Here is a 25,054-nt window from a genome sequence, read left to right as displayed (position 1 = left end):
GATATCCAGAAAACATGTACAAAAAGAAATAAGTATCCAAGTATGGTCACTTGATTTTTATGTATTGTCATCAAATAAGATAATATTTGATTTTTCACAGTCATCTAATTGCACATGGAAAGTGTTTAGGGAGGGGGGTTCCTTATTAGAAGAAACTTCTTGTCCCTGTTCACTAACCTAAAGCCCTCTAGCCTTTTTTAATGAGCTGGGGGGGGGGGGAGGCGGGGGCGCTATGGATGGTGGATCCTCCTTCATGAATAACTAACAGGGATGAAATATATATTTTCTTTACATGATGGCCAAAGGGCATGATCCTGGCTGGTGATTGCTAGGAAGAGTACAAGCCAGGTTGGCCAAAGGGTCCTGGGTCATTATTAATTTCAGATTTCAAGTAGTAGAGACGTGATAATTTGGAGTTAGCTACTCAGGCCAAGTCACAAAAGACTGTGTGTACATAGGTTCACGTGTACCTTTGCTTTCAGCTGTATATGAATCAAGGGAGTTTTGTTGGGTAGCCTGGGTTCCACGCTTTAGATCTAATATCTCTGACCCCACTCAGGAAAACTTGTGGGACATCTGGCAGCCTCCTAGTTCTGTTTTTCCATTCCACTTTGAACCTCGTGCCTATACCCCAGCTCTTCCTTGCTAACAGGGTATGGTTCCAGCTCCCTACCCCCAGTGCCCCAGACCCAGGCAGAAAGAACACAGACCTTCTTGCCATTCCAGAAAGCGGGCCCAACTCAGAACACTGTTTTTTGGTTTTTTTTTGCTTTGTTTTTGTTTTTGTTTTTTTCTCTCTTGCTTGGTCTCCTGTAGCCCAGTCTGTTCTCTTGAAGTTGTTAGTTATCTCTGTCCCCTAACTTTGTCCCCTAAGATCCCTGAGCTAGTTAGTGGGTACCTTCTCCTGAAGTGTAGAAACACATCTCCTCAGGTAGGAGGCGAGGCTTGGAACTGTGTCTAATCTGCTTGATTTTCCAACGTCTTCCACAGAAGATAAGATGTTTCTTTCTGCATGTCCGTGGCTGCTGGGGAGGGGGGCACACATGTCTTCCCTCACTAAGCTGAAGGTCAATAATAAGATCCCATGTCCTACTGTTAGGAGGGCTCTCCCAGAACACAAGGGCAGCTAACACTGGCGCCCTGACCTCTCCTGGTCAATTACCCCTCTCCTGCTTGACTATCTTAATGCTTTACCCAAGAAAGGCTACAGAATCAGGATCCTGGGTTTTCCTGATTAATGAAGCTGTGAAGATATTTTAAAATATAGCCTTTATTCTTTTTTTTTAAACCAAGGCTTTAAAGAAAGTGGCATCACGTAGTTATGCAATTAGATTTTTATGTGTAGGAATGCTTGCTTGCGTGCATTACTGTGTACCACGTGTATGCCTGATGCCTATGGAGACCAGAAGGAAGGTATCAGATTACACAGAAATAGAGTTGCAGATGCTTGGGAGCTGCTGTGTGGGTGCCGGGAATCAAACCTGGGTCCTCTGGAAGTCCAGCCAGTGCTTTTGACCACTGAGACCTCTCTGCCGCCCATATAATGGAATCTTTATAGAGGCCTGTGTCTAGTTTTCTTTCTCCCTCCCTCCCTCCATTTCCTGTCCGGAAAATGGTCTAGCATATTTCAGTGTGTTAACTACTTGCATTCTGTCTGCTCTGGATAGACTCTCCTAGATTCTTTGGAGAGTTCTTTTTGTGAATGTGAAAAGGGGGACTTATGCTGTTATAAAAAGAAACTAGCGATCATCCAAATATAAAATTGCTTCTCAGCATCGGCTTCTGTTTTGTCTGCCGTTCATTCTCTGGTTATCATTTCCTAAAGGTTGCCCAGCAACTTGAACCTAGTAATTTTAGTTCTCTGGTTTCTATTGGCTCTCAGATCTTTACCACGGGGCTGAAAATATCAGTTATGAGCCCGTGTTGGTAGGCATTTGTGCAGACATGGGCTTACCACGTTGCTAGATCTGAGTGTTCAAAGTTCCATAACTATGTTTACCAGAACTGTATGTTTACACATGTTTGTGTGTATTTGTGTGTGTGTCTGTGCACATGTGTACATATGTGTGCACATGTGGGTATTGCAGGCCTATGTATGTGGTGGGGATGGACAGGAAGTGTGCTGCAGCATTTGATGGTTTATGGCTTTAAACTATATATATCAACTCATGAGTTATTCTTCATTGAGCGGTGAGCTGAGCTTGGCCTCTGAGTCCTTACTCAGGTTGGAACCAGTCACCTACTACTGTGCATCTATAATCAAGGGGGATTCTCCCATACAGCCTTGGGATTTTCTTCTGTAAAAGACCGTTGTGATTTCTGCCACAAGGGAAGGCAGACACAGAAATCTACAGTGGTCAGCACAAGGCCCAGCATGTAGAGGCTGTGGTGCTTTGAATGAATAATGTCCCTCATAGGTCCATGTCTTATAAACATTTGATCCCCAGTTGGGGGCGCTGTTTGTGGAGCTTGTGGTCCTTTTAGGAGGTAGACCCTTACTGGAGGAAGGACATCGCTGGAGGCAGGCTTCGAGAGTTCATAGCCTCACCCTGCTTCCAGTTTACTCTCTCTGTATCATGTTTAAGTTGAGAATGTGCTGTTCTTCCAGCCTCTGGCCCACCTACTACCATGCCTTCCCCACTCTTATAGACTCTTCCTCTGGAACTATAAACCAAAATAAACTGGTTTTTTCTTTTTCTACAAGTCACTTTTGCTTGTAGTGTTTTATCCCAGCAACAGAAAAGTAACAAATCCAGAGCTATTCGGCAATGGTCAGATGGCTTCACCTTTGAACTACCTACTGGGGCAAGCATTTCCTAGGGGAACAGCGTAAGGGATAGATGCGTATTTACAGTTTTGCATTGGATGCATTCAAAGCAGCGTGATTCTTAAATTGTTTTGTATTACTAACTTATTAATGTTGACATTATTAATAATTATCATATGATAGATGGTTACATAGTTATGTTACATAAAATATAAGCATTAATAATGTCAATATTGAATTATTGTTTTACTATTAACTTATTATTCAAAGCAGCACCATTAGCTGAAGAATTGCATCTGAGATGCCCTTGGGGTGTGAATTGCCTTCGAGTAGCATGCTATTTCAGAGCAAATGCAATTCTCTTTCAGGGCAGTGGCCTAAAGCCAGCAGTCATGCTGGTCAGGTTGGAGAGGGCGGGCATGGTGCTCAAGCCAGCATACATAAGTTCCTCTGCTTAGTCTACTGTGGTACTTCTGAGTGGGTAGAGTGAGACATTTGACTACAGTTGGGTTTCAATACTCTATGTCCACTGGGCCCAGAAGCTATCAGGCTTGGCTCTCACCCTCATTCCAGCCCCTAGGTGCCCACCTGTGTATGGCTTTATTTCATTTTTATGTGCATATAAATCATTGCTTGATATTCTTTCATGCAGAGAAGGTTTCTTGCTTCTATAGATTGTTCATATTATTTTACCCACACCATATGTATGAATTGTAGTTCTTGGGTTTATTAGCTAACCTGAGTGGCTATCTAAAGATTAATATCATTGTAATATTATCATAGGGTCATATGGATACATATTGTTTAATATTGTAGTGCTCCTTTTGTATTATCTCATTTTTCTAAAAAAACAGCTTTATGGAATGTGTAGGTCAAATATTATTGTTCATGTGAGTTCGCAAATTACAATATGAGTCAAAGAAAGGCTGGCTGACCAAGGATACCCAGTCTGGGATCACAAGCTGGGTATGGCCTCCTGGTCTCCTTGTGTATGTAATTGCTTTCTGTTACTGAGACTGCTGGGAAGGATGAGAGGCTCATGCAGTCTGTGTGTGTGTGTGTGTGTGTGTGTGTGTGTGTGTGTGTGTGTTATATGCATGTGTGTGCACTTGCTCATGAAGAAGCCAGAACAGGATTCTCCTCTATTGCTCTTCCCAACACTGCCTTGAAACAGGCTCTTACTGAACTGGAAGTTCATTGTTTGGGTTAAGCTGTCTGGCCAGTGGGTATTCTGCATCCGCCTACCCTGCCTCATGATCCTAACGTTACATGCGTGTATATCCATGCTTTGCTATGTAGATGGGTTCTGGGGATTCAAATTCAAGTCTTCTTGCAAAACAAGTACTTGTATCCATGAAGCCAGCTTCCAAATGCTATACTGCACTCAGAATACTTAGAATCTAGCTAATAATTCTAGAAAGCATTGAACCAGAAACCCAAAGAGCTTATTTTATTTGAATTCCAAAGAGAAAGAAAATAATTTGGTCCCCAGCACATTTAGGAGACTACAGTACCACTACCACTTTCAACTGAGAAATTGATTAGTTTCATTTTTTTTAATATGAGACAGATACCCATATCCATGTAGCTGAGGCTGGCATGTAACTTGCTATGTAGCTCTGGCTGCCCTTGAGCTTGCAGTGATAACTCCTGAGCACTGGGAATATGGGTATACCTAGCTGAGAAGATCACTTTTTCGATATCTATTACTTGTATTAAGGTAAGTCCTTACAGAGTAAGAAGCCAAGGCCCTTGGTTGTTAGTGCAGTTGTATGCATTCCTTCACCTAACAGGCCGCCGTTGGTACTTCATATCTGCCTCATGCTCCTTGAGCTGCTGAGAACATGGCAGTGACCACAGAAGCTCATGAGTAGACATATGCTGAGGCATGATGTGATGGTTTATATATGTTTGGTCCGGGGAGTGGCACTATTAGAAGGTGTGGCCCTTTTGGAGTAGGTGTGGCCTTGTTGGAGCAGGTGTGTCACTGTGGGTGTGGGCTATAAGACTCTCATCTTAGCTGCCTAGAAGTCAGTATTCTGCTAGCAGCCTCTAGATGAGGATGTAGAATTCTTAGCTCCTGCACCATGCCTGCCTGGATGCTGTCATGCTCCTGCCTTGATGATAATAGACTGAACCTCTGAACCTGTAAGCCAGCCCCAATTAAATGTTGTCCTTATAAGAATTGCCTTGGTCATAATGTCTGTTCACAGCAGTGAAAGATAACTAAGACACATGGTATCATGGTGTCTGGCTTTGCCTTTAGCCTTTTGGGACTCGTCAATTCTACAACCCTGATGTGTGGCAGGACCAGGGAACACAGCATGCACAGGGCCCAGTTGTTTCTCCTTCTGACTGTAAAATTTGAATCATAGCCCTTTGCCATCAGTAGGTAAATATCAGTTTGTGTTTCCTGTTCCTCACGGAGCAGTTCCAGAGGCTCATTTGTCCTGTTCCCCTGTGCCACCAACAGATGGTCTGTGTGGTTAGGTGGAGGGATGCCTTCAAAACTCATCCTTCTTCCTCACACCCATTCCTCACTAATGCTAGGCAAATATTTATATCCTACAACTCCTTTTAATTGTGTCTGAACATAGAGTAAATGAAAAGTCAGAGTCTGCCACGGTGAAGAAAGTTATGATGTGTGGAAAAAACTCTGCAGTGAGGACTCTAGTATCTTCCTCCAGATTCACTCTGAGCCCAGAATAAATCATATATATTTGCCTCAACCCCTCAGAGCTTCCCTCCCCAATGCAGTGATTAACTTCTGTTATAAACATGCTTTGTCCAAGCTTTAGGCTTTGTGCTGGGCTGAGCAGGCAAAAAAAAAAAAAAAAAAAAAAAAAAAAAAAAAAAAAAAAAAGAGGTTGTCCTTATCCATTGCTTCCACCGCTCGCTAAAATACCAGATAATGAGGAGAGAACTTGTTTTATATCAGAACTGACAAATACGGCAACCTTGTCCCAAAAAGCAAATGCAGATGAGGCCTCTTCCCTGGCTGGGATAAGAATGAGCCTCATGCTTGTCTGACCCCGTTACCCATGGTCAAATGCACTCGACGTGGTTTCCATAGCATCCAGACAGCCTGAGTACCTAATGTCTACCTGTCTAGCCAGCACATCAGCTTTCCTGGAGGGAGAGCAGGAGTTCATTCCGCATCAGGAAGAAATCCATTCCCAGCTCTCTCTAGCCCAGTACTGGAAGCCCCTAGGCTATTTTTGGTGATAACAGCATGTTCTGAATTTTTCCTTGTTGTCGTTCTAAGTTTATTTCATGAGCTTTGTTTTTTGTTTTTTTTTTTTTAAGGGGGTCTTTTAAGAGCCTTTCATACTGAGGAATATGAAGAAGATTATGCCTAGGCAGGGGGATTACTAGCCTGCTCCAGGTGAAGGATGTCCAGACTCAACTAATGCACCAATGAGAAAGAGAGCTATTTTGACGATTACCGATTTTGGCAATGTAACTTCTGACCCAGATTTGATTAAGCCTCCACGCAGACTTCCTCTTCCAGGAGATTATCTTTCAGTACACATTTGGTCCGTCCCCCACCCCCAAACCCATTAGGAAAATTAAAGCATTTAATTATAGTGATGGCTTTTACTGGTGCAGACAACTGCTTTCCCAGATTTTCTCCAAATGTAAGCACACTTGTTCCATCAAGCAAACTGTTACTTAACACAAACTGGTGTGGAGCTATATGGAGATCACATTATACGCAGACACATTGTAGAATATTAAGCCTGTGTTGGGGGGGGGGGGAGGAAATCTCATCAATCAAGCCAGGGAAACAAATCAAATAGGAAAACTTGAAACGTGGCTAATTATGAAATCTATCCTAAGTGAACTTGGCTGATAGAGAAGTGGGTCTCTCTGATTTCTTAAAGAAAAAGATCAGACACATTTTTTTAATTAATAATTTTATTAATTTATGTTTCAAATGATATCCCCCTTCCCAGTTATTCCTTCACCAACTCCCCATCACATCTCCCCTCACCCCCCCCCCCTTTGCCTCTATGAGGGTGCTCTCTACCCATTCACCCACTGTGCCTCACCCCTTACGCTGGGGCATCAAACCTCCCTCCCCTCCCATTGATGTCAGATAAGGTCATTCTCGGCTACATATGTATCTGGAGTCCCGGTTCCTTCTATGTATACTCTTTGCTGGTGGTTTAGTCCCTGGGGGCTCTGGGGAGTCAAGTTAGTTGATATTGTTCTTCTTATTGGGTTTCAATCCCCTTCAACTCCTTCAGTCTTTCCCCTAGCTCTTCCATTGGCGTCCCCAGTCTCAGTCCGATGGTTGGCTGTAAGTATCTGCATCTGTATTTGTCAGGCTCTGGCCGAGCCTCTCAGGGAACAGCCATATCAGGCTCCTGTCAGGAAGTACTTCTTGGCATCAGCAATAGTGTGAGGGATTGGTGTCTGCAGATAGGATGGATCCCTAGGTGGAGCTGTCTATGAATGGCCTTTCCTTCAATCTCCACTCCATTTTTTGTTCCTGTCTTTCCTTTGGACAGGAACATTTCTGGGCTTAAAAATTTGAGATGCGTGGGTAGCCCCATCCCTCCACTGGGGGATGTGCCTATTGACTGGAGGTGGTCTCTACGGGTTCCATCTCCCCTCTGTTGGGTATTTCTGCTAAAGTCATTGCCGTTGGCTCCTGGGAGCCTCTCACTTCCCTGAGTCTGGGACTTTCTAGTGGCTACCCCAGTTCCCCATCTCCCTCTGCTACATGTTTTTATTCAGTTTCTGTATTGGAAGGGACAGGAGAGAAGTACAGACGATCAGACATATTTCTTAATGCATAAGCTACCTAATGCTATGCAGCAGGTGAGCTGATTGAATTAAAAACCATGTGTGGTAAACTCCTTGAGGCTTTAATTTCTTCCACTTAGGTGAAAACACATCTAACGAAGAATAGAAACTGATAAGGACTCTTGAGTCTGAGCTATGATGTTTTACCTTTCTCCTCCTAAGCAATTATGTCACCATACAATAGTGGTTATCTTATTTTAAGGAAAGCCTCAAAGTTTTGAAACATGTGCATAGACATTTATATGCACAGAATGAGATAGTTAAGTACCTAACTTTTAGACAAGTTCATATCAAATCATGGTCTGGATTCCTTATAAATGATGCTGGGTGTGGTGGTACATGTACATGCCTTTAATACTAGCACCCAGGAGGCAGAGTCAGGCAGACCTCATGAGATCAAAGCCAACCTGGTATACCATACTGAGCTCTTGACCAGCTAGGACTACATAGAGAGATGCTGTCTGAAAAACAATTATGGTAGATCTGCAAGTGTATGTGTTCTTTGTCATTACAGTGTATCTCCAGGTAAAGTACAAAAAGATTTCAACACCAGAGTCATGCAGAACCTGGCGAAAGCAAATTGTTTAGTGAGCTGGCAAAGCAAAACCAGTTAGGTATGTTTGTATTCATTTACTTTTGGAATATCGCCACTCTTGAAGACACCACCACTCCTTAGGTCAGTGGTGGGCAAATTCTTTTAAAATGCTTAAAAAAAAAAAAAAAAAGTATTCTTTAATGCTTCCACACATGAGTGGCTGCAGGCAGCTACTGCAGTGGCTATACCACTGAAGAAAAATGTCTCTGTTTCATGGAGCAGCCAGACACTACCAAGAACTGCTCAACTATGAGCGGGGCATCTGGTACCCCTCTTCCCAGTCCAGGTTGGAATATGACAGCTCAATCTTGTGCAGGTCTTGTGCTGGTAACCACAGTAACCGCTGTGTTTGAGTACAAGGGCCATGCCGTGTCCAGAAGACAGTCTGTCCCATCATCCAGCTCTTACACCCTCTGTCCCCTCTTCCACAGTGTCCCCTGAATGTTAGCAGAGAGTGATAGAGATGTCACTTTTAGAACTGAACACTCCAGATTCACTTATTCTTAACCCTTTAGCCAGTTATAAGTGTCTGCATTAAACTGCTTCCTGTGGCAGAAAGAAATTTCCTTATTTAGGCTGAGAGTTGCACTAGTCGGTGGCTATAAACAGACATTTAGAAGATGATCATTATCTTAGGGTTTTATGGTTGTGAGCAGACACTATGAGCAAGGCAACTCTTATAAGGACAACATTTAATTGGGGCTGGCTTATAAGTTCAGAGGTTCAGTCCATTGTCATCAAGGCAGGAGCATGGCAACATCTAGGCAGGCAATGGTGCAGGTGGAGCTGAGAGTTCTGCATCTTCATCTGAAGGCTGCTAGTGGAAGATTCCAGGCAGCTAGGTTGAGGGTCTTAAAGCCCACGCCCACAGTGACACACCTACTCCAACCAAGCTACACTTTGAAATAATGCCACTCCCTGGGCAAACCATGCACACTCCGCAAAACAACAGTAATCTATTCCTTCCTATAACCCACGGACTCCTGAGCCAGGGTTTTTGACCAGCTTCAAAGTCCCTGGTGTGTGAATTCCTTCCTGTGGAATGAGCCTCAGTCTAATCAGAAAGCAGCTGGTTACCCCATACCAGGGCACTATTGTTATCAGTGAGCTCGCTTCACTCCGTAAGTCAATGTTATAGCATACAGGGTCCCAGCTGGGTAAGATCTTGCTGATGTTCCCACTCCCATGGCCTCTGTGATTTTTGCCGTGCTTTTCCTTGGCTTTTGAAATAAAAATGTAACTATCTGATGGAGCTCTTACACCCACTCCCACCTCTGTTTCTTAAAAATTTTCCTGCATCCTGCTGCCCTGTGCTCGTAAGACTCAATCGTTCCTATGACGACAACGCAAGGATAATCAAATGAGATCTGTCCTGTAGGGCAAGCTCAACTCAGTTCCTCGAAGAACTGAGATCCTATCAGAGCACCCCAGTGCTAGGTGTTTGTGTGAGACAGCCTCACTGTGAAGCTCTCACTGGCTTAGAACTTACTACAAAGATCTAACTGGCTTTGAACTCACAATCTACCTGTCTCTGCTGCTGCCTCCCAAGAAATTAAGGCATGGCTACCACACCCAGCTACCCTGGATTTCTCTCTTTCTCTTTCTCGAGCTCTCTCGATCTCTCTCTCTCTTTCTCTGTCTCCTTCCCTCCCTCCTCCTCTTCCTTCCCCTTCCCCCTTCTCCCTCATTCCTTCCCCCCTTTCTTTCTAAATTTTTTATTGATTTATTTATATCACAGCTTCCCCTCTCCCCTCCCCTCCCAGTTCCTCCCTCTCACCTCCCCACACCCCATATGTCCCCTCTCTTTTTCCTTAGGAAAGGTTAGACAAGGCAGTCCAGCCTAGGGGAAGGGGATTCAAAGGCAGGCAACAGAGTAGAAGACAACCCCCCGCTCCTGCTATTAGGGGTACCACATGAAGACTAAGCTGTGCATTTGTTACCTATGTGTAGGGGCCTTAGGTCCATCCTATGCATGTTCTCTGGTTGGTGGTTAAGTCTCTGTGAGCCCCTATGGGCCCAGGTTAGCTGATTCTGTAGGTTTTCTTGTATCCTTGACCTCTCTGGCTCCTTCAATATCTCCTCCCCTCTTCCACAGGATTCCCCCAGCTCCGCCTAACGTTTTCCTGTGGCTCTCTCTGCATTCTGTCACAGAGACATTCTTATATCACAGGATGAATAACAACAACCTCTGTTGGAAGTGGCTTACCTACCTGATAGCTGTTCTCACTCTTGAGCTATTGGCTGTTTCCTCTCTGCCCTTACAGAGCCAGGACACAGCCCGACCCAGGACCTGGGGTTTTTAAGGAGACAGAAGGGGACTGCCTCACTTTCAGAGTTCACTTGCCATAAGCTTAGACAGCACATGACCACATATCAATATAATGTATATTATAGGATCACACTCTGTTGCTGTAATTACCATTTCCATTAGGTTTTTAAGCATAATAGTGGTGGTTGCTATCGAGTCTTTCTGCTAAGAATTGACATTTAGACAATGCGTATTTTCTATTGTCTGCATTATGCCTTGTTTGAGTCAAGCTTCCTAGTTTCTTTCTTTGCATGTCCTTTCCCCATCTTTTTTTCTGAAACATAGTAGCCCAGACTAGTTTCAAACTCATGAGCCTCTTCCCTCTGCCTCCCCCGAATGCTGGGATTACTGGCACGTGTCTCCTATGCTAAGTGTTGTCTCCTATATTTTGTTGAAAACTGGACACAGACATTTTCTGATGGCGTTACAGTAACTTCTGATTCCAGCCCCCCATCCCTGAACCTGCAGCTTTCTCATTTACTTAGGGACTTGACTGAACTGTTTGACTCAACCCTACCTTGCCGTGTGACACCTCTCCCACTGGCTTTTCAGACAATCACAAGCGACCACAGTCATTTTAGCGAGACCTTCATATTTCTTTACCCTGAATTCCTATTACACTGTCTGCCTTAGTTGGTATTACACCCAGTTGATAATTTCCACTAATTATGTTAGCTGATTGCTTTGTTTTCACTATGCTAGGGTATAAATTGCTCAATTAAATTCCAGCCCCCTTACAGAGCCATTTTTGTGCTAGCCTTTAAGGTGTGGTCTAACCTCTGAAGAGCTCTCCTTACCTTTTGTTTTTATTTCCTGTAGAATTTACTGGCTACAGGGTTATAGCTACTTCTTGGTCATTTACCACTGAAGTTTCTATTCTTAATAGAATTATCTTGAAATTTGAGCTTTCCCTCTTTCTCTTCTAAGTAAATTGTTTCTTAGGCACTGGAACCCTCTCTGGTGCTGTCTGATTCTACTCTGTACAAGATCTTTTCAGTCACTGCTCCAGAGGTGACAAAGGAACCCTGGGACAGTTCTCTCATCGAACACCCCCTACCACACCACACTCCCACGCCCCCCCCCAACCCTATACCCTGCTTTACAAGGTAGAGATGGGCAGAGACAGTTTTTCTGAGCTTGCCTCTCCTAACTTGGGACTTCCACCTGATTGATAAACCAGGCTGGGTGGTGTTGAGTCTTGAGGTTCTCATTCTGCTATGCTTGGTGAAGTCCTTCCTGGGAGTTGAGAAGGAAGAAGAGGGCAGGGCAAGGAAGGCCTCTTGACAAGTCACCTATTACTTAACCTCTGTGTCAAAGGCCAGCTACTTGCCTGGTCTTATATGGGTACCACCATAGCCCTCAAGGGCTGGGGGTGTGAGGGCAGTGTAAGACTGTTTTGTGTCCATAGCCACTGTGAGTGAACTCTGTGCTGCTGACATTGGGAAGTGGTTTAGCTCATGTGCCTCAGGGGCACACTATTCTTATGAAAATGTGCAGATTTATTTTAGTAAATGTTAATCTGTTGAACCCACTTTAGACAAATTTCAGAGACTTTATTTAGTTTTTCAATTTTTTTTGTCTGATTGTGTTTATTGTCCTGATAATAGGTCTGTGGAGCTCTTAAATCTATTCTTGTCAGTGAATTTGTCTATTTTCTATGTTTGGTTATTAACACTGTGTAATACAGTTAAACGAATATTTTCCTTACAAAACTGAAACCAACTAATGTCTAGTAAATACTTCTAAATTAGCAAAAGAATTGGCAAAAGACACTTCTGATATTTTATAATATTAGAGGTTGTGTTGAAATTTAACTTTTAGTAGTGCACCGACCTATGAAAAATGGCATTATTTAAAAACTTTAGCATGTCAAACCTGTTATATGTTATAGCTTTAAGAAACAAAACAAAGCCGGGCAGTGGTGGTGCACGCCTTTAATCCCAGCACTTGGGAGGCAGAGGCAGGCGGTTTTCTGAGTTCGAGGCCAGATTGTTCTACAGAGTGAGTTCCAGGACAGCCAGGGCAGAGAAACCCTGTCTCGAAAAACAAAACAAAACAAAACAAAAAAGAAACAAAACAAAAAAGAAACAAAACAAAAAAGAAACAAAACAAAACTGCAGGGTCATAGCAAGGAATTGACACAATGTAACATTGGGAAGACGTTTGTTACATGATGGCAGTCTGGAAGGGGAGGAGGCAACTTCAGACCCAAAGATGAGCTTTACTGGGAGAGAGAGATGTGATTTCTAGAACATTGAGAGAGATAGCATATCATATACCATATACCATATACCATATACCATATACCATACATCATAGACAGCCATAATGGAGTCTCGAAGGGAGAGAGAAAGAAAAAGACCTCCCTTCAGATCTAGGCAGCAAAGAGAGTTTCTGACTCTTAGGGGTCTGGGGAGGGGATGAACAAGCTTCATGTCGGTGACCTAGCTTATGGGCCAGGAGTCTGACCATGGAGGCAGGCACTGGGTGGGAACATAGTTCCAAGTTGCCTTGGTTCTGGGTTGGGGCAGGGGATTGACTTTGCTTTTTCTCATGAAGACCTGAGTCAAAGCAGGCACCTGTCTGTCAGTCCTTTGCCCTAGTAGATAGACAGCAGGGGACATAGCCTGATCTCTGGGAGGCAGAGAAGTGGCCTATTCATGGATATTTTTATTTAGAGAATAAATAGTTTAAAAACGTATCATAAAAGAATTCTGTGTTGGGTCAATATTAGTATATGTGACAGCCAGACATTTAAAATATCCTGAGGGTTGATTTGAGGGTCCAAAGGGTTCAGAACACAGATTTCATCCCAACGGTTAAATGAGAGGACGCACAAGCAGTTTCAAAGCTTGAGTGTCCCTGGTAGGAAAAGCATCTCTAACCCCTGGTTTCCTCATCAGCATGGGTCCCAGTCAGGGAGTTGTGGCTGAAAGGTGAAGAAGGCACAGAGAACCTCAGCTGTGAATTATAAGTCAGTTATCTGGAATCTGAAAGGTTCACTGTTGGTTTTTTTTTTTTTTTTTTTTTTTTTATATATATATATATGTTCAAGTAAAACAATTGCCAAGAAAAGAACGTGTGACTGAACTGCCTTTCTGCAGCCAGCGGTGGCCAGGATTTCTGTCTCTTTAACATCGTTCGTGAGAAGGCCAGGTGTGGTGGCACATGCCTTTAATTCCAGCGCTCAGGAGGCAGAGATAGGAGGATTTCTCTGAGTTAGTGAGTTCCAGGACAGCCAAGGCTGTTCTTGCATAGAGAAGCCCTGTCTCAAAAATAAACAAAAACAAACCAACAAACACATACATAAATAGAAAAGGAAAAGAACATTCATGGGAGAAACTAATTTGGAAATTTCTGTGAAAAGTATATTATAGGAAAAAAAAATGGTAATGGTATTTCCATGTCTGCCCTTCTAAATTTTGGAAACCCCTTTTTGAAAACTCTGGACATTTTTGTAATTGCTACTCTGCCTATCTGTGCCTCATTTCTTTCTTAATGCGAACGTGGTTGAGAAGAGCAGCCTTAAGGTCAGTTTTGAGTAACACAGGGCCGTCCTCCCCTTTGCCCCAGTGATCGATCATACTCCGCTAGCCAGCTTGGCTTGCCTTTACTTTTTATGGCTGGATGTTATCTTGCGGCCATGGAGGGAGTTGTGTTTGCACCGAGCTTTTTTCTGTTTGTTTGTTTGTTTTTTGCAGGCTGATCCATCATCAGCTATGGAGAAAGATTAAACAAAGTTGACTAGAGTCATAGTGATTTAAAAATTGCCTTTGGTTCTCAGTACTTCCCACTGCACTAAGCAGGTGGACTTGGACAGTCACTTGGGTACCTTGTTATTTCAAGTGTTGGAATAGGCTCCACTGAGCCCTGACTTGGAGTCAGAAAGCGTTGTGAATATAACAAGTTACAAATACCACCAAAGGACATTGGGGGGATTTTATTCTAGAAAACTGATTTTTAATCAACATCTTATTTATTTATTTTAATTTTGTATACTATCAGGAGCGTCTTCTAGGTGTGGAGACCTTTGCTGCAGTTTGTATTTGAAATGTTCTCCTTAGGCTCCTGTGGAGCTCCATAACCATAACGTGGTCCCTGGCTGGTGATGCACCTTGAGGTGGTTATGGAGCTTTTAAGATAGAGAGAGCCTTACTTAGAGGAAGAACTGAAGACAGGCCTGGAGACTCCACTCCCACTGTTTTCTTTCTTTGGTTCCTGTGTGTGGATGAAATGTGACTACTCTGCTTCCTGACTGCCAGAGTGGCCTCTTGTTCCTCTGCCATGCCTTCCCCACCATGACGGTCTGCATCCCCTCTGGAACTATAATCCAGAATAAACCCTTTCTTCCCCACATTCCTTTTTGTCAGGGTCTTCTATCACAGCAACAGAAGAGAAACTAATAAAACCAACTTTCTAAATGGTGGCATTAATGGGCCCTGTCCTTCCCAAGAGCCTTTGTCCTAGAGTAATAGTTCATTCTTTGATCCCTTTAAAGAATATATTTGTAGATCAAAGCCCCTTTAGAAATGGGGTTTGGCTTTGGGTTCATACTGGGACCCCTTATATTTATAATTATATGATCATGTGGTTAGTAACATGGTAAGGCTGGAATTGCTGGAATCGTTACCACTTACAAGCTATGTGACTTCAGTCAAGATATTTCACCTGCCTGTGCCTTGCTTTGCTCATATTTAAGATGATAACATCTGATATTCGTGTGGTAGTAGTTATAAGAATTAAATGACCTAGTTGCAGGAGCTCCAATAGTTTTGAGATGTCAGTCAGTTGGCCCCTTATGAGCACTGTCTTGGTGTTAGCCATGACTGATGACATTTAGGTTACGTGCCCCTCTTCTATGCTTCCACATGGCATGTCTGTTGCACACAGCAACTCATAGTACCTTCCTGTGGTTACCTGCACCAAGATCAAGCCAGACAAAAATTCCAGCACGAAGAGGGGAAGGGGCCCTTGAGATCTCACTCTTGGTGGAGGAGGTTTTGCCAGTTGATGGTTGCTAAAAGAAGGAAAAGTCACACTCCTTTCTGGATATGGCTACTGGTAGGTGGCCCATGCCCCAGTGAGTGGCCCCATGCCCAAGTCCATATGGTCAGCACTAATTAGACTCAGAGGGTTAGTAATAACAAGAGTGACAGAAGGATGTAAACGTGGGAGTGTGATGGGGTGGAACCGTCCAGGGGGAGTTAGAAGGAGGCAATGTGGCTGGGTATTATCAAAATACAAGGTATAAATGAGTGAAATTTTCAAATAATAAAAAAAAAAAACTTACTATTTTTAAAAAGGAAAAAAAAAGTAGAGGTCTGCAGAGATGGCTCAGCAGTCAAGAGCTTCACTTCTTTTCCAGAGGACCACAGTTCAATCCAGTCCGGTTACCAGCACACTTGTCTGGCAATTCACAGCTACTTATAACTCCATTCTGGGGGCAGGGCCGGGGAGCTGATGCCTCTTTGAGTCCTCATGGGTACACGTGCACATGTAGACACACACACACTTCAAATAATAAAATTAAAAAGTCTGGATTCAGAGACAAAGAAATCATATCTCAGCACGAGGCTCTTTGTTTGCTTGTTACCGTGTCACACTGTCAGTGCCTGCTGGTTCTCCCAAAGCGTTAGTGAATAGAAACAGCATCAGCTGGTGGGAGAAAAGCCGGCACCCACCCTATGATACTGATACTTCCCTCAGGCTGGAAAGGCAGCCTTGTGATCATACACCCATGTGAACTCAAACAATTGCATGTTGACTGCCACTCTTTAAAGTCATCGTGAAATAGTTATCATGAAGGACGACACTAGGATTCTGTTGTCATTTCTTCACTCTGCTGAACACAGTTCCTCACACCTCAGGGAGCAGACCTGAGTTTTGGTGTACTGATGAGTCAGCCTGTAATTAAAGTAATTTTCTTTTCTTTCTTTTTTTTTTTTTTAAAAAAAAAAGTTTATCTGTTTAAATTTTGTGTGTGTCTGTGTGTGTGTGTCCATCCATCTGTCCATTCATCCATCTGTCCATCTATCCATGTGTTTGTAAGTGTGGAGGTCAGAGGACATCTCTCCTTAGGAGCCAGTTCTTCCAGGCTACCTTGTAGGATTTAGGGAGTGAACTCAGGTAGTCAGGCCTGCATGCCAGCACCTGAACCCACTGAGACATCTCACTGGCCCCAGCCTAAGTCCTTGTTAACATCAGGCTGAGATTCTGATTTCCTGATGAGCTTCAAGAGCTGCTATAGATCTCGGGGTCAGATTCTGATTAGTGGAGCTTTTGCATCTCAGTCTCCCAAGCACCATATGCAGGAAGTATTCCCAGTCAGAAAATGGATCCAGCTCAAGTTAACCATGTTAGGTAACAGGCCTGGAAACACAAGTGGTACCTGAATTTAGCTACTCAACTATCTATGTGTTGTCTACTATTTGGAAAAGTAATTGTACAACAGTAATACTACACTAAGGTGTCTATCCCACTTAGTAGGGAACATCTTGAGCGTTATACAAATCTAGGCCACCATAAACATGAATAATTTTTTTTCCTTAGAAGGGAAAAATGCTGTGTTTGCATAGCCGATTTGTAAGGTAAACTCTAAAATTTATTAATACATGGAGTTTGCTTCCTATTAAGAGGTTATCATAAAGCTATTTAATTTTGACTACTTAATAATCTTTTAAACTATCTCATTGGCCTGCTGGCCACATTTTTACATTCATTAACATTTACACCAACAGAGAGTTAGTCAGACTCCTATGCAGTCTTTACATTTTATATAAAGTCTTTATACAAAGACTTTTTGGTATTGTGTTCTTTGAGCATTAAGGATACATTAGTAAAATTTTCAATGCTACAGGCTAATACCTACAAATATCAAACTATTACTGTTTGGTGTCTTTAGGAACATAGTATTTATGTTCCTTTAAAGTCTTAATTCCTTGGCCTTTGAACATTACAAACTCTTAAAATACAGTTTCAGTTTGTAAAAACCAAATTCCAAGGCATATCTTTTATGTGGAAACAACTCATCTCAGATCAAAATACTACAGCATAGTCAAAAAAAAAAAAAAAAAAAATCCAAAGAATAGGAACATATAATATGATGGTCAAAGCCATTGATTCGTAATGGGGTTGCAAGCATTTGAAACAGAAAATGGTCCTAAGAGCCTCGTGGAAATGGATCTATGAGTTAATATATCTCTTAATGTCTAAAATGGACAATCAAGATGTAAAAAAAAAAAAAAAAAATCAAAGCAAGCACTTATCAATCTGCTGTATCCTTTGGTTAGCTTCAGGAAGTTTTACATTTGTTGATGGATGATATTTGGTTTACTGCTTACCAAGCAAAATGGGTGCATAGGAAGTTTCTAGTCCATGGTCCTTCTCCTACCCGCCTGTATCTCCACCATCCAGTCAATCTTGGATCCCTCACCAACAAATTGGGAACAGGAAAGTATGCTTTTGGGGGGTTGGTGTGAAGATAAAAACTGTACAGAGCTTGGAAGTTTCTAGATTTTCACTCATGCTGGCTTCCTGTTCCATAGGTGCTGAAAGGGTATTTGTACCTCTTCAAATGATCTTTAGCTGTGAGAATTTGTGTGTGGGGTAGAGAGCAGAGAGCAGAGAGGGCAAAGGAGCCTGTGATGAAAATAATGAGAGGCTGGGCAGGTCACTCGTTAAATGCTGTCATATAAGCAAATATTCCTGGGTAGGAGGGATTATTTACTCCCCTGGCCCAGCCCTGAGCCATTAGGCTATACTGCTTAATCTACTTGCTCCCTGTCTTTGTTGGCTCCAGGGATCCCGGAGGCTTTCAGCTCCTTTAGTTTGTCCTATACAGACCATGTTTGAAAGCCAGCCCTCTGAGTAAGGTCAGCTCTTTAAGACACAACGTGACCTACTAATGGAACCTTAGACAGTTCAATGCCTCAGAAAGGCGTATCTATACATAGGATTATAGTCCAGACCAGCGTGTTTCCTCTGGAGAGCTGCAAACATCTCACATATGATTGTCAGATGGATTATGTTGCTGAAGACTTCTCTAGAGGAAGCTATGGTGAGGTCATTAGTGCTGCTTTGACGTGTCTTCATTGCTGCCAACAAGCCCTGTGGAACATGCATGTGAGGTAACCGCACCTGGCACCGTGCCCCAAGCCTCTGCTATGCATAATGAAGGCTCATAGATCATCTCAAAGTTTATTAGAAAATGAATATCCATAAAGTCTTCCAGAGCACTTGCTTTATAGTTGTTGTTCTGAGACCCAGTAGCAGAGTGTGTGGTTGCAATTGGTGTTTGTTTGTTTTGCACTATATCACACTTGTGCCTTTTTGTCTAGCACATTATGTTACTCTTTCCCAGGCCCTTCAGCTTTGTGTGCTGCCATTTCCTCTGAATTGAGGGAAAAGAAACATTGCACATAGTAGGTCAACAACACCCATAAAGTCTTGCCAACACAACTAACTAAACATGAGCCGAACAAGGACAGTATCAGCAGACATGCTAGCATGGGTGAGGGAACGCTCATGAGGTTTTGAGCCTATGCAGAGTAGGAGGAATAGTCTTCCCAAGGGAAGAGCACATCAGTTGGTTATCCAGAACCAAATAGCCTGAAATCATACATATAAGCAATATTATATGGACTGAGTAGGTTGTATTTATATATTTGGGTATATATATGACTATATATATATATATATATAATATATATATGTATAGCCATATACATTTATACATATTTAGTACATAAGTATATGGCTATATATATATGTATATATATATAGTCATATACATACATATGTATGTACATGCATATGTGTATATGTATGTATATGACTATACATAAAACAAAAATTAATTAAAAAGGCTATAAATTTTTTAGGAATGTAAGGAGGGATAAATGATAGGTTTTGGGGTGAAGGAAGGGAAGAAAATGATGTAATTATGTATAATCTCAAAAAAATAAGATAAGTACTTAAGAAAAGGGCCAGTCTTTATATACTGTACCTAGAATGTTTGTCATGGGCTACACCCCTCCATTATGGTTTGTATGATTCGACTTCCAAACTCTCTCTCAGGAGAAATGTCCTTAGGTGTGTTTAAGGAAGAAAAAAACAAGAGTGAAGGACTTCACCTGTGGAGCCAACACAGTCCCTCAGCAAATGCTGGGTGAGGTACTGAGTAACATTAACCAGGCTGTGCGTTAAGCACACTGCAGAGCCAGGCTGTTTCTATAGACACTGTGCTGAGTCTACAGTGTCTGTCCCACAGGAATACAATACAGCAGAGTGTGTGTGTGTGTGTGTGTGTGTGTGTGTGTGTGTGTGTGTGTGTGTGTGTGTGTTAGCAAGCTTAAAATAAACTTTCATCTATAAGGTCAAAAGTTTTTAGCTTCATTTTAAACAGAATGATCAGAACTTAATTCAAATTGGTTACTGTGACCAAAATGCCCAGTTGATAAGAGTCAACTAGACATCACAAATGTGTGTCTATTAAAAGGACAGCTATGCTGATTCTTTTTCTGTTTGTTTTTGTTTTGTTTGAGGTAGGGTCTTGCCATGTGGCCCTGGCTGGCCTGGAGCTTGTTATGTAGACCAGGCTGCCCTCCAACTCACAGAGATTCACCTGCCACGTGCCCCTAATACCCCATAGATTTCTAGATACGTGAAGTGTTTATAACATTCTGAAAATGTAAACTCCAAAGTTGGTTATTCATGAGTATTTCAAAACGCAAATGTGTCTGGTAGCAAAAAAAAAAAAAAACAGAGTTTCGGATCCCATGAAACTTGTCAAACCACCAATATTACAAGAGACTTAGCAATCTTATTCTCTCCTGTGTAGAGTGGTGTCATGGTGAACCATCATGCCAATGGCCTTTGACTGGAAACTGCTGTCCCTAGTTTAGAAAGATCCCTAGGCTCTAGTGACAGGAGACCAGAGAAGCTGACTTGATATGGAAGCAGTTTCTAATTCTCCTTGCAGCTGGCTGTCCTGGATCATTCCATGAACTGGGGACTCACTGAATCTACTTGAAACTCCTCCCCCTCCCCCTCCCCTCCCCCTCCCCCTCCCCCTCACTCCCCCACTCTTCACACAGCAGTATAACCCTGAGTATCTCTAAGGAAGGGAGCTATGTTTTTCATTTAGAAATGACTGGAGAACAATCCTGCTGCCTTGATGATTTCGACCATCTGATCACACATCCATTTTCACGTTGAACCTTCTGCTTCTTTGAGCTATGTGAAACATCCCCAAAATCTTGGTAGTCCTCTTGTTCCTTTCCTGCTTCCAATAACTAGACCAAGAGAGAGTGATGTCTGAAGTGCCTGGACCCTGCTGTCATGTTCCAGGTGACATTTCCGGGCTCTGAGCAGGGACTGGCTGCTGGCCTTAATTGTCTTTATTTCTAACTCTGGTGGTAACCAACAGTTTAGCTTTGCTTTGACAACTCCTACAGCCAACACTGTTGTCCTGGCCCACATGTCATTCCTATTTACCCTAAATAAGGAAAAACAAAAGCTATTCTCGGCAGAGTGCAGTGCCTGCCGGCTGAGGTTATTTGCAGTGTGACCATGGCACTTGGCCCTTTTCACTGTGGCTGCCAGGTGATTTTTTTTTTTTTTTCTTCTGAAAACTGTAACAGACATGCAGCCATCCACAAAGCCTCTCCACACAGCCTCGAGACATCAGGATGCATAAGAAAGGTTTTAAGGACGTTTGAAAAACCACTGTCTAGACCTCAAGAGAAAAGGGGTTTCTTGTACAAAAGGAAGAGCCCTCCTGAGATGGGTCTGCGCTTTTCCTGTCTGAATGGCTCTTTTGTATCACTTGGGGTTATTTTTCTGTAATTTCAGAGCAGCTTGAACTAAAACTGCATAGTAAAATCGAGAGTCCTGGTTTTAAAGGCGTCTTTCTCTGCTGTATTTGTGCTGCTTCACCATGAGAGCTTTGATACGAGAGAATAGGAATCTGAGACTATGAGTAGTTCTTGCTGTGGTGTGGTATTGCCAGCTGTCAATGCTGAAAGAGCTGGTGTAAGCTGTCGGGGACTTTATGGGGAGGAGGATCAAGAAAGATAACCTGTGGTCTGGCCTCCAGAAGGAGAGATGTGTTGGGTGCTGGCACCTGGACACCCAAGGGTGATGTTGCTGCTTGCCCTGATACCTCGGTAAGCTCACATTGTTATGTCCTCAACTCTGAAAACTTCCAGCAGAGAGGAAAGAAAAAGATAGTATGTTGAGAGATTTCAGATCCTTCTTTCTTCTGAGTCTGGTTTGCCCGTTTGCCTGTGAAAGATTAGTGAATGTACTAGAATAAGGTGAATTGTCTAGCTGCATTCTGCTTGCCTGTGTGTGTGTCACATGTTGGGATGTGACATGTCTGGATGTGACCTGTCTGGGTGTGAGACCAAACCCCGAGAAATGCAGACTAATCACTGATATATGTTGTCATCAACAGCACTGAGTGCTCTTGGGATTGGAGACTCTCCGGCTTACTGTCTGTGACATTGCCAGCTTCCTGCCACAGACCTCCTGATTTCTGTTGATGGCAGTTGATAATTGGTAGTCATAGTCTGTGGTCAGAGCCACAGCGTTTGAGTCTAGCACCTGGGCTGGGCCCCTGCTGATAGAATAGAAAGAGACATAAGAACTCCCTCCACCACACACACATTCTCATTCTCTCATTCTCTCTCTCTCTCTCTCTCTCTCTCTCTCTCTCTCTCTCTCTCTCTCACACACACACACACACACACACACACACACACACACACACACACACCAGCTATAACTACAGCTCTCAGCTGTCTGGAGAGGAGAGTGGCTGACTTTGAAGGATGGTTTGAACTGGGTGGGCTGTGGCACAGTTGGAGTCTCCCTTGCAAAGGACTTGATTATGTCCATCGACCAGCTGAACAACAGCACACTGAAGGAGGTTCAATTTAAAGACCTGTTCTTTAAAAAAGGTACATTTGCAAAGGGTAGCTTCGGGTGATGCAGGGTCTTTGGGTCTCTCTCTCTCTCTCTCTCTCTCTCTCTCTCTCTCTCTCTGTGTGTGTGTGTGTGTGTGTGTGTGTGTGTGTGTGCGTTTTCTCTTAGAGTCTGGTCTGAGCAGAGCAGTTAAGTCTTTCACAGGACTTTTTTTTCCCCCTCAAACCTGGCAATAGTGGCATATCCCATGAAATTGAGAGGTGGAGGCAGGAGGATCAGAAGTTGAAGGTTTTTCTCAGCTATATGGGGAGTTGAGTGAGTTGGAGGCCAACCTGGGATACAGAAGACCCTGCCTCAAGAAAAAAAATAAGAGTCTTGTTTGTTTGTTTGTTTGTTTGTTTTGCCTCAGAGAAGTCTGTTGGCTCTGTTAGGTGGGGATCTTAAGGGAGATCTTTCTATCTTCTTTGGTTTGCAATTAGCTTGTTACTCTCAGGGGATGGAGACATGTAAATATAAATAAATTTGTATGTGTCATATATTCGCCCCCTTCATATGCCCTAAAAAATTTCCCTCTTTGACTGACAGTGGTTTTTTTCCTCCCGAGTTTCTGAAATTAACAACTGAAAGAAAAGAAAAAGAATGTACCTCTTTTAATGCGATTGGATTGTTGACTAGTTTTTTGGGTTATCAAGGTAATAGGACATAATGGGAAAGAGAAATGGTCTCTAGGAGAGATGTCGAACAGACTGCCAGCTAGCAAGCACTTCGGAGCCACGCTCGAAATCATGAATATGACAGTTCTGTGTGCAGCTGTATGGCTTCTGATACCTTCCTAATTAATAATGTGGAGGTGAGGCGAGGGTGAATTTTAAGTGACTCCTATAAGGGGGGATATGAGTCTATGTACTTTCAGTTCCCATTTATAGCAAACAAGGGATGGATATTTTTTTAAGGTTTCTAATGCTTACATTCTTACTCCTCTGTTGCTTTGTTTTGTTTTTAAAGAAAAATTTGTCACCCATCTTTGATTGCAACATTTTTTTTTTTCCTAAAGAGATCAGGATATTCTAGATTGTGACGTCTGTAGAGAAAGTGGCTGTGTTAGATGGGAGCTTTGGCCTTTGCTGCTACCTGGGCTGGACAGACTTGCAGAGTCTGTATTCTGGGGATCCCTTACTCTAATTCCTGGCTTCTGCTCCCAGCCTACCCGTGCCATGGCAGGTGCTTGGTTGGGACTGATGGTATTTTCTTGTTATCCTCTCCACTGATGGATCATAGAATACCACTTCCAGTCTTATTATGCAAAATACCTTGAATATGTACAGGGATATTATAGGATAATATAAGCAGCTACCTTAGAGCAACCATGAGCCTTCTTTTCTGGTGACAGTCTGTGCTGGGTACTTGGTGCAAAATATGGAAATCTTGGGCAAAATGTTAGCATTATTAAAGCTGTTGGTGAGTATTTGCCAGAATATGGTTCCATGTGAGACAGTGTACAAACAAATTAAGAAACTGAAGTCCCTGCCTTGGACCTGCTTACCTTGTATGTAATACACAACACCTTCACATTTGTATGCTATGGATGGACAGAATATATAGTCCAGGGCTTAGTCTATGAGAGAAGCTCAGAAGACAAACCTTAAAAAGGAGTGTCAGTACAGAATGTGGTCCATACACATGGGAAGCAATGTAAAGGCTGGAGCCTGTTATCGGTGGGTCAGAGGAGAATTTATAATGGAAGATACAGCCAGCAGTTGCAAGAAATTGGCTATCTTTGTAGTTCTATCTTTAATTTCTCCCTTTTGTTGTTGTCATTAAAAGACGAATTGTCGTAACTGACTGACTACGAAGGAAAATGAAAATTTAAAAATGTGATCTAATCACAAGCTATAGCCCTTTTTGTTTCGCCACCTGAACTTTTGGCTGCAAAGTCATTTTTGTCACAGAGGCTGAATATCGCTCCTCAACTGTGCTTTTTTAATGAGTGTGAATTTTCATTCAACCATTAAAATCGCCAAGAGTATTTTGTACTAATAGTTCACGAGCTCAAGGCAATTGTAGGCTAAGTAGATTCCAATCCTGCCCCGTCTACCTTTCTGCTACCAGTGCTGTTGGGTTCTAGGATTTTGGAAAGAATTTACAGACTATAGGAACATTCAGACATCTACAGGTGTCCTGGAACCATAAATACTCATTCGCCTCCATGGCTGTCATCTTATCTCTACACCTGTTTCTGCTGAGCAGGAAGACACAGGAAGGAAATGCAGACACAAGTTCATTGTGCAGAAACGAAACAAGACCAGTCTCCTGGCTGAAGGTTGGTCTCTGTGCCTACAGCAGTGGCAGGGACTTGAAGGGTTTGCTGGGAAGGGGGCTTCCTGGGGTGGGGATGGGGGAATCCTGTGGCAGGCTGGTCGTCTTCTTTCAGGCTCTGAGTTCTCAGATTGAGCAGGAAGGGGAGTGAGGTGGAGAGGCTGCCGTTGGTAAGGATGGGAGTGGAATCCCTGAGATCTGTGAGGAGTGGTAAATGACATAAGTGGTTTTCATGGCCACTTTCCCACACGCTGCCCAGGCGTCTGTTTTGTTGGTGAAAGGAAGGGCTCACCACAGAGCCCACGTCGTGTTCTTCCATTATAGGCTGTCT

The 25,054-nt window shown here is 42.9% G+C and overlaps 1 protein-coding gene across 6 annotated transcripts in view; it reads left to right on the top strand.

Moving 5' to 3' along the window:
* Ldlrad4 (low density lipoprotein receptor class A domain containing 4) overlaps window positions 1-25,054 on the top strand; it is a 320,565-nt gene that overhangs the window by 270,070 nt on the left and 25,441 nt on the right. Inside the window, exon 1 of one of the 6 annotated variants that reach the window (XM_034517661.2) lies at window positions 22,312-22,442. The exons of the other annotated variants lie outside the window; for them this stretch is intronic. Coding sequence (XP_034373552.1) covers window positions 22,373-22,442 — 70 coding nt within the window. The 5' untranslated portion in view covers window positions 22,312-22,372. Of the gene's footprint in view, window positions 1-22,311; window positions 22,443-25,054 lie in introns of those variants that run through there. 6 annotated transcript variants of the gene reach the window in all.

The sequence above is a fragment of the Arvicanthis niloticus genome, chromosome 14 (genome assembly GCF_011762505.2).
Source record: "Arvicanthis niloticus isolate mArvNil1 chromosome 14, mArvNil1.pat.X, whole genome shotgun sequence".
Classification (NCBI taxonomy): domain Eukaryota; kingdom Metazoa; phylum Chordata; class Mammalia; order Rodentia; family Muridae; genus Arvicanthis; species Arvicanthis niloticus.
This window is presented reverse-complemented; position numbering and strand designations above follow the sequence as displayed.